Raw genomic sequence first — 9,426 nt, forward strand, 5'->3', positions numbered from 1 at the left:
CCTCCCCCTTTCTACTGACCAAGCATCATCCAAATAGTACACAACTTCCATTCTTTATCGGTTCTGAATTTTCCCATCATTTCCCCACAAGCTTCACCTTTACGTCTCTAGGAACACCGGCCGTCTATAAAGTTCAAATGACGCTGCTGTGGCTGGACGGAGAGTTACGCCCTCGCTTTTCATTTCTCCTTCTTTGAGAACTCAAACTGCCCAAAAAGTCACTTCATAAAGCAACAATTTAACCCCCCCACTTCTATCCCACAAGAAGGAATTTTTAACTAGGCGCCAGTGGGTGAGCAATTCGGAGAAGCGCCAACGCAAGTGTGTTAGAAAAGCCGGTTCAGAATAACGTCGCGACGGTCGCAGCGGCACAAGGAGAAACTTGTTCATAGGTGCGATCGACCGACGACTGACTGACGTCTCAAAAGCCATCTTAGGTCCTCTGGTGAATACGCACAGCATTTCCAAGGTAAACCACACAGCCCTTCTATCCTGGGAACGAACAGTTCTTTGAAGGGCGACACAGCACTGTGGAGACACAGGCCGAGAAGCCTCCAGCACATCTATTACGTGGCAAAGGCAAAGGCCTTTGGGGAACTGTTCTTAATTCATATTTCAATTTACGGCGATTTCCAAAGCCTCCGCTGCCAAGTGCGAGAGGTGAGGATACGCTGCCTTGGGATTGAAAGGAAGCAGGGGGAGGCCGCTGCCTCCAGGTTGGCCGCTAGGATGTGTCCTGCCCCGGTGGCGGGCGCTCCCTGACCCCGGCGGGCTCGCCAAACTCCCCGCTTACTGCGCAGCCGGCCGCCTGCAAGCTTTACAGCTACAGAGGCGCCACTGCAGAACCCCTGCTTCTCACTGGTAGAAAGGGTCTCCAGACCTGATTCAATCCGGGGTAAAGGAGCAGGACGTCAGTGCAGCTTCTCAAGAAGGACCGATGAGCTTTGCCGGAGCCAGCAGCCCGGGGGGGCTGTCAGCATCCGTGGTCCGTCCCCTAAAGGTCAGGAGCTCCGCCCAGCCCTTCAGGCGACCACAGCGAAACAGCTCTGCACACTTCCAGACACGCCCGAGGGGCCCTGGGCCCAGCACCCCGTGGGAAGCGCTGGGTTAGGTGGTCGCCGCGGCAACCTTCCCTCTTCCTGGGCTACACTCAGAGGGGGACGCAGCCGGCAGACAGCACGGGCTGGGCAAGACCTGCTGAAGGCCAGACCTGCTGCCGCTAAAGGAACTCTGCGGCAGGGCGCCAAGACCCCACGAGGGGAGAGAGGGAGGAGACGGAACACCGAGGCCCCCCGGGGGCAGGGGATGCAGCGGGGCCGGGACCCAGCGAGACGAGGCACACACCGGCTCCTAAACAGCAGATGGCCCTGCCGTCAGAGCCCACAGGCGGGATTCCCTCGGGGCCAGGGCCTTCTGCCGGGAGGGGGGAGGAGAAGGCCACGAGGGGACGGGTTGAGTCAGCAAATACGCTGCAGCCCCACGTGCAAAATACCGGGAACCTGCGGCTCACCCCTCGGTTACCTAGAAAACCCGCTGACTGCGCGGCAGCCACTCCCCTTCTCTAGAGAATTCTCTGTGCTGCTTTCCGACCCAGCGAGGTGGTGGGGTGGGAGGGTGTCCGTCCCCCTGGGGGGCCTCCTTCAGTCCCCAGAGGAAGGACCTCTCAGGATGCCGGGCCGAGGCTGGCGCACAGAAACACCAATCCCACCTGCAGCCTGGGTGCCAGGAGTCACAGCTGCCGGGCAGTGAGCTGGCCTCCCTCGGGGTTCACCAGCGTAGGCCTGCCTGGCGACCGTAACAGCGGAACCTCGTCACACAGTTCGCCACAGCGTCACGTCCACTGCCTACGCGGACACTCCACCAATAAGAGGACACGTGTCACAGGAACTCGGGTGGCCTCCTGCCACTGGCCTTTCAGACGGTTCGGCTCCTTTGCAATGACACCCCTCCCTCGGAGGGGCGGCCTCCAAAGCCGGGGGTCTGCAGGCCAGCGAGACCATCTCCTTCCAAAGAATGCCGAAGGGTGGGCTTCTGGGGGGAAGGAGATGCACGCTGGGACGTGCGTCCTACAACTTAAGAGTCTGTGCCAAATTCCAGCCCCTCAGGGCTGCCGGGGCAGGCCACCGTCCCACACTGGAACACACACAAATAACCCGACGGTGGGAGTGAAAATCGCTTTACATCTTTGATTACCGGTGCGATTGAGCTTTTTAATACTGCTATTTACTATATATGACATTTGCATGTTTTTATGATTTATTATCTTGAGGGCCCATTCTCTTTGTTTAATTGAATCTATGAGACTCTTTCTTTCTATATCAAGTATATCATATAAAACGCAAACGTATTTTTCCATATCTAAAAAAAAGGAATGGGGGTTTATCATTTACTGGTGCTCCCGTGTCACAAACACACTGACCACACGAGGTGCAGAACTACTCCAGAGAGAACGACAGTGACACGACTGCCTGGCTGGCAGGTACTTCTCCGACTCTGATTCGTGCCTTAAATACACTGTATCCGAGAAGCCAGCCAGGTTCCAAACTACCCAGGGACAATGCCACACAGACCCTCGCCGTCAGAACCTTAGCAGCTGCTGAGAAGCAGGGGTTTTCCAGCCGCACAGCTAGGACATCGGAACATCCTAACAGGCTGAAGGGAACAGGGCTGCACGGAGCAGCAGCCCAGCCCGGCCGGCCGGCTGGCAGCGGGAGCCCGGCTCTCACCTGGATGTTGTCGAACTTGAGGCCGGGCATGGTGAGGTCCTCCTTGTCCACGAAGACGGCGCTGTACTGCTGGGTGGCCACGGAGACGAGCACGCTCCGGGTGGCCTCCCCGGGGAGCCAGGCGTCGCTCCTCCGGTCCATCTCGCTCATGCTCAGGGCGGTGGCAAAGGGGTCCTCGCTGCCGGCAAACACGGCCTGGATCTGCGAGAACGGTTTTGGGGACGGAGGGATCTCCGGGCCGCCTGTGGCGACGGCGGGCTCCGGGCGGCGGGCGGGCTCGGCGGGGCCCGGGGCGGTCTCACCCATCGGGGTGGCCGCCAGCGAAACCGGGGAGCCGGCGTTGGGGTTACTGACCGAGATGAAGGTGGACGTGGTGAACGAATCGAAGAAGTCCGAGGCCAGGGAGCTGGGGCCCGCGGCGTCGCCAAAAAACTTACTCAGGCTGGGGCTGGGCTGGACGCCCTGGGCCGGGGCCCGCGCCGCCGCCGCCGCCTCGCTGGCGCCGCCGAAGCTCGGCGATTTCACCATCTGCGACTGGAAGCCGTCGCGCTGGGAGCCGGGCGGCCGGCTGAAGATGGTGCACACGGGCACCGGCTCGTCCCTGGGGGAGGGCTGCCGGGGGGCCTCGCCGGCCGCCGCGCCCCCCGGGGGCGCCCTCTCGTCCTCCCCGGGGCCCGAGGCCTCGGCACCCGCGCCGCCGTGCTCCAAGGCGGGCGGCTCTCTCCCTTCTGGCTCTGGGTCTTTCTCCCCCGAGGGCGCCCGGCCGTCGGGGGGCCCGGGGGAGGCGCCTTCGGGCGTGTCCTCTCCGGCGCTCCCACTGTCGTCGCTCAGCGCGCCGGCACCCGGGGCCAGGCCGCGGTCTGCGCCGCCCCCCGTGGGCTCCCCGGCGTCGTCCTCGCTGCTGTTGGGCGAGTCCGAGATGAGCACGCTCTCCATCAGGTGCTCGGCGAGCCTGTCCGCAAAGGTACTGGACTCCTCCGAGACGGTCTCATTCTCTTCAGACCCGAGCTCGTCGCCACCGAGGTCGATGGTTTCCTCGTGGTAAAGCAGCTGCCCCTGATCTTCCCGGGGCGCCGGGGCTGGGCCCTCGGCGGGAGCGCTCTGCGAGGCCGAGCTCTGGCCGGCGCCCCCAGCTGTCTCCATGGTCGCCTGCAACAGACACACACACATCAACCTCACCGGCCTATGCTTCAGTTATTACTAAGCTGACCTATCCTACTGGACTCGTTTTGTTTATAAATAAATGACGAATCCACAGTTCCTGCCGCACCTCAGCAGGAACGAATCCGACTAGTATCCGTGAGGATGCGGATTGGATCGCTGGCCTCGCTCAGTGGGTGAAGGATCCGGTGTTGCTGTGAGCTGTGGCGCAGACCAGCAGCTGCAGCTCCAGTTCGACCCCTAGCCTGGGAACTTCCACATGCCTCGGGTGCAGCCCTAAAAAGCCAAAAAAAAGAAAAAAAAGAAAGACGATGAATTCATGCCATTATAACGGTGGATACATGTCTTTATATACATGTGTTCGAATCCACAGAACATGCACCACCAACCTTGAAACCCTACTGTCACTTACGGACTGTGTAGCTTGATGGGGGGAATACATGAGGGTCTAAGCTGGGGCAGAAGACTGGGTCAGGTCTCCCTGGTGTGTCATGAGCAGTCCTTACACTTCCTAATTCAAAAGGGGAAACACAGGTATCTGTTCCTGATTCATGTGTGACATACATCTTTGCTTCTCCTACTATCGACTTACAATCTTGATCAAATTATAGGCATGATTTTAAGCTTACGTCAGCATCAAAATGCTAGCCAAGAAATCTTTCTTTTTGTGCAGTTGAGTGCTGTGCACAAAGAGCACAAGATATCTTTGGACTACTAACTTCAGGTGATTTAGATTCACTAAGAACAACTAAAACTACTGCTGGTCAGGTTCCCTTTCTGGACAGAGACTCTGGAATTATAAATCTATTACCAGATGACAATACTGTTAATCCTATTGCCACGAAAAAGCTGCCAAGAGGTAAAAATCTACTAGCGTATATCTCACATGTGAAAGCCGCTAGGTAAAGAACCCTCACTGCAGATCAAGCATTTTACCTGTATTAGCTTATTTAATCCTTAGGAGCACCTTACAAATTATTAGCTCCATCGTGCAGCAGAGAAAGCCAAGTGATTTACCCAAAGCCACAGTACCCATACTTGATGGTGACAGGATTCCAACACAGATCTTTCTGCCTCTGCTGTCCTTGGGAGGTCACTAGGCTAGGTCACGATTGAGGGCTAAGGTGAGGCGGAAAGAGCACTGAACATGGGCGCTGGATCGCTTCCTGAGTCTTAGCTTCACTATGAAGTGGCCTCTGAAAGTGATTTCATCTTTTAGTCTCAGCTCCCTCATCTGTAAACTGGGATAACAAAGATTAAATAGCAACTGGTGCACGGAAACTTTTTAAAAACTGTGATGAGCTGCACTTGTATACACATGGTAATTATCATTTTAATGATGAAGCAGAGTGGCGAAGATCCTGTTAGAAATTATAGAACGGGGTGTTTTGGTCGGGCTCAACAGTAGCGAACCCGACTAGTATCCGTGAGGACGCAGGTTCGATCCCTGGCCTTGCTCAGTGGGTTAAGGACCCAGCGTTGCTGTGTTTGTGGTGCAGGTCAAGGTTGCGGCTCAGACCTGGTGTTGCTGTGGCTGTGGTGTAGGCCAGCAGCTGTAGTTCGGATGTGACCCCTAGCCTGGGACTTTTCATATGCTGTGGGTGCAGCCCTAAAAAAACAAAAAAAAAAAAAAAGAAAGAAAAGAAGTAGAATGTGAAGGCTGGTGAGTAATGCTGTAACTATATTATCCTAAGAGTCTGTCTCCCTCCCCCCACCCCCCCCACCCCCAAGAGCCTAACTCACTGTCTGCCACCCAGTATAATCTTCTGAATTCGTGAGAAGAAACGCGAGTGACGTATTTAAATCCAAAAGACAGGGTGTCTTTCAGTAGCCATAATAAGGTTTGAACTGTGGGCTCAAGGAAGTGTTTCATTGGGGTTAAACTTGTTCGCGGGCGAGGTGAGAAAAGCAGGCATATTTTAGAGCGCATCTTTGAGCCTTACGCTTCTTTTAAGATAAAAATGTTTTCAGGTCTTCCCAGTGTACACGCTCTCCATCGGTTCCATCCTGGATGTTCTCGGGATCAGCCAACGCTTACATAGAGACCTACGCGCTTTTACACAAGCCCTCGAATGTTGCCCGCCCAGCACTGAGCGTCTGGTCGGGCGGTTACTGTGAACGTCCATCTACCTAAGACTGAACTGAGAGTAAGAGGCACCGGTGCCAGCCGGGACCAGGGCCCAGACCCCTCCTGCGCGTGGGGGCCGCCCCCGGGAAGGGCACACACCGAAGGCCGGAGCTGCGCACCCGGCAGGACACGGGGGCTGGGGCCTGGTGGGAGAAGGGAGAGACCAGAGACCTGGGGAGGGCACCGCCGGGGAGGAGAGACCCGGGAGGTGAGACCCGGGGAGGTGAGACCCGGGGAGGTGAGACTCAGGGAGGTGAGACCCTGAAGGAGGAGAGACCCGGGGAGGAGTGACCCGAGAGGAGACCCCGGGAAGCTGGGCCTGAGGGTCGGCGGGGCTGCGGTTAGGGACGGCACGACCCCCTCCCTGCAGCCCCGGCCCTGTCCTCACCTGGCACCGGCCCCCTCGGGGTGGGTAAAGAGTCGCCCGCGGCCGAGACCAGGGTCCGGGAGAAGGTCGAGGAAGCCGGGAAGGCGGGACTGCGCTCGGCGCCTCCTGCGGCTTCCGCGCCTGCGCGCGCCCCTCCCGCGCATGCCCATACCCAGCGCAGGAGCCGGCAGAGCAGTGCGTTTCCGGGTCTTGCTGCGGTGGGCGGGGCCTGAGCCCCAAGGTGGGGCGGGGACTGGGCGGGGACTGGGCGGGGACTGGGGAGCCGACCCCACCCCTGGGAAGGCGGAGGGAAATCTTTCTGACCCTCAGAGGCCACAGACGTATCTGGGGCAGAGGGGCAGGTGGAAGAGACTTGGTTAAGCTCTTTTTATTCCTGGCCAAAGCACCCCAGAGATAACTATTTTCGAGGATTTGTCTTTGTGCATATCTGTATTGCAAACTTTTCCTGTTCGTACTACTTCTGTGAGCTATTAACCATGGCAATGGTAATGGTAGTAATACCACTAATGGGTGGGCGGATTGATCCAGCGGCATGAAGATTCCTGCATGCCTTAGCGCCACAACTGAATCGTAGGCAAACGGGGTGGGGGTGGGGTGGCCAGGATGCCTTTGTGCCTCTGCTTCTCCGATTTCTACTGTAACCACCAGATCTCATTCTAGAGATGAGGATACCTACCCAGCCCGTATCAGGCAAGTGCTGGGCGCTGGAGTACAGCTGAGCCAAACCAGACTCAGCCATTCCGTTCTTATTTTTAATGATTTAAAATATTTTCGACAAATAAAAATATTATGTATTTATGGTGCACAACGTGATGTTTTGATATATCTATGCATTGTGAGAAGGTGATCACAATGGAACAAACGAACTTATCCATCACTTCACTTATTTTCCAGTGTGTGTGTGTGTGTGTGTGTGTGTGTAGAACATTTGGAATCTACTCTTGGCCAATTCGAAGTCTAGGATATATTATTATTAACTATGTTTCCAGAACTTATTCATCCTGTAATTGAAAGTTTCTACTACTTGGCCCATCTCTCCCCCTTTCCCACCATTCTGTCTCTGGTAACCATTCCATTCTGTTACAAGGATTTCAACTTTCTTTTTCAGATTTCACATGAAGTGGAATCATGCTGTGTTTGCCTTTCTGTATCTGGCTTATTTCACTTAGCACAATGTCCTCTAGTTTCATTCATGTTGTCGCAAATGACAAACCTCCTTCTTTTAAAAGGCTGAATAATATTCTCTCTCTGTATATATATGAATGAAAAGGCACTTAAAAACTGCCCAGCTTAAACTGGTTTCCTTAAATAGATGATTAATCAAACCTTGAGTTATCTTATGGACAGCACATAACACTCGCAAGACGGGAACCTATGTCTCCAGTGCGACCCCTCAAAGAATCTTCAGTCTACACAACTCAAGTAGAAATGTGGCTGGAGCCCTTTACGAGGCAAGAAATCTTTCAAGAAGGATTATGTGGCTTCCAGCAGCACGAGTAGTTTATATGGACTGATTTTAGACTAGTCAATCTGCTTCCAAGTTTGAAATTCCCCTAATCTCTCAAATTTCTCCCCAAATCCTGCATCAGGGACATAGATTTAAGACCTGCCTATGTTCCCTTGCTGGTCAGCCTCACAATAAGGACTGTTCTTTTCTCAAAAGCCAATGCCATAGTATGGGCTTCTATGGGCGGCAGGCACTGAGCCCTCGTTTGGTATTATTATACATATTTTTTTCCTTTTCCATCCAGCTGTTGGCAGACGCTTAGTATGTCTCCTTAGCTTACGTTAAAGCTGCTACAATGCACATGGAGTGCAGATATCTCTTTGAGTTAGTGATTTCATTTCTCTCAGATCATAGAAGTGGGACTGCTGGATCATATAGCAGTTCTGCTTTTATTTTTTTAGGAAGCTCCATACTGTTTTCCTTAGTTGATGTATCAATTTACCTTCTCACCAACAGTGTACAAAAGATCTCTTTTCACCAATCCCGCCAACACCTGCTATCTTTTAACTTTCTGATAACAGCCATTCTATGAGGTGTCACGGTGAGAGCTCATTGGGGTTGATTTGCATTTCCCTGATAATTAGTGATATCGAGCATCTTTTCATATCACCTGTTCCAAACCCAGTTATTTGTCACAAAGATTAAGGAAAGACAGTAAAATTAAATGGTCGCACAGATGGAAGAGAGGCGTGCAGTCCTGGAATCTTATGGAATTCAGACTAGTGAAGGAGGTTCAGCTTCAGCATTTTAGGATTCCCTGCAATGTCATTCCTGTCTGCCAAGGGCACTGGCAGGACATGTCAAGGTCAGGCATTTTGGGAGTACTGCCTGAGAGGGGCAACCTCTCCAGCATGAACGTCTTTGGAGACGGAGGGATGCCAGGGTCTTCCCACCGAAACCCCTTTAGAAACGAATGCTGCCAAACAATGGCAGTGGTTCCTGACAGGCATCCTTCGTCACCGCGGCGCTGGTAGTGCGGTCCCTTTGCCAGTCGACACACAGCGCTGGGCACCTGCGGACATGAACTAGCGCGGCCCCTAACTCTAAGGCTCCTGGGCCCAGCCTACCCGGGTCTGAAAGACCAGGCACATACCCTGGCCCCCTCACCTTAACACCCCCGTGCCCCAAACTGTCACACATTTGCAGCGGCTCATCTGCACAAGGTTAAGTATGATGCCTTAGCCTAAGGCTGGAAGGAAGAATTTCAAGACAGTGCCTATAAAACGCGCGCCCGGCGCCCGGAAAAGTACTAATGTCATCAAATGACGACGTCGCAGCCACAGGTGAGCGATTCCCTCTGGAGCAAGGGAGCCGAGAGGGCTCCCCGCAGTGGGCGGCCCAGCGACGGCTGCGACCTGGCGGGGCAGCGAAGCCCCAGGCGAGGCTCCTCCCCTCTTGGTCCTGCTGCCGGGCCGCGGAGCTGAGAGCCCGGATGGGAGCCAAGTGAGCATGCGCGCGAGACCCGCGCTGCCGCTATTGGCCGCCGGCGATGAGTACAGTGATGACGAAAAAGGAA

The 9,426-nt window shown here is 54.9% G+C and overlaps 1 protein-coding gene across 1 annotated transcript in view; it reads right to left on the bottom strand.

Moving 5' to 3' along the window:
• TRAPPC12 (trafficking protein particle complex subunit 12) overlaps positions 1-6,528 on the bottom strand; it is a 46,596-nt gene extending 40,068 nt beyond the window's left edge. Inside the window, exons 1-2 of the mRNA XM_047782715.1 lie at positions 6,404-6,528; positions 2,727-3,875 (exon numbers count right to left, since the gene is read on the bottom strand). Coding sequence (XP_047638671.1) covers positions 2,727-3,869 — 1,143 coding nt within the window. The 5' untranslated portion in view covers positions 3,870-3,875; positions 6,404-6,528. The remainder of the gene's footprint in view (positions 1-2,726; positions 3,876-6,403) is intronic.
• Positions 6,529-9,426: the final 2,898 nt, after the last annotated feature.

The sequence above is a fragment of the Phacochoerus africanus genome, chromosome 5 (genome assembly GCF_016906955.1).
Source record: "Phacochoerus africanus isolate WHEZ1 chromosome 5, ROS_Pafr_v1, whole genome shotgun sequence".
Lineage (NCBI taxonomy): Eukaryota > Metazoa > Chordata > Mammalia > Artiodactyla > Suidae > Phacochoerus > Phacochoerus africanus.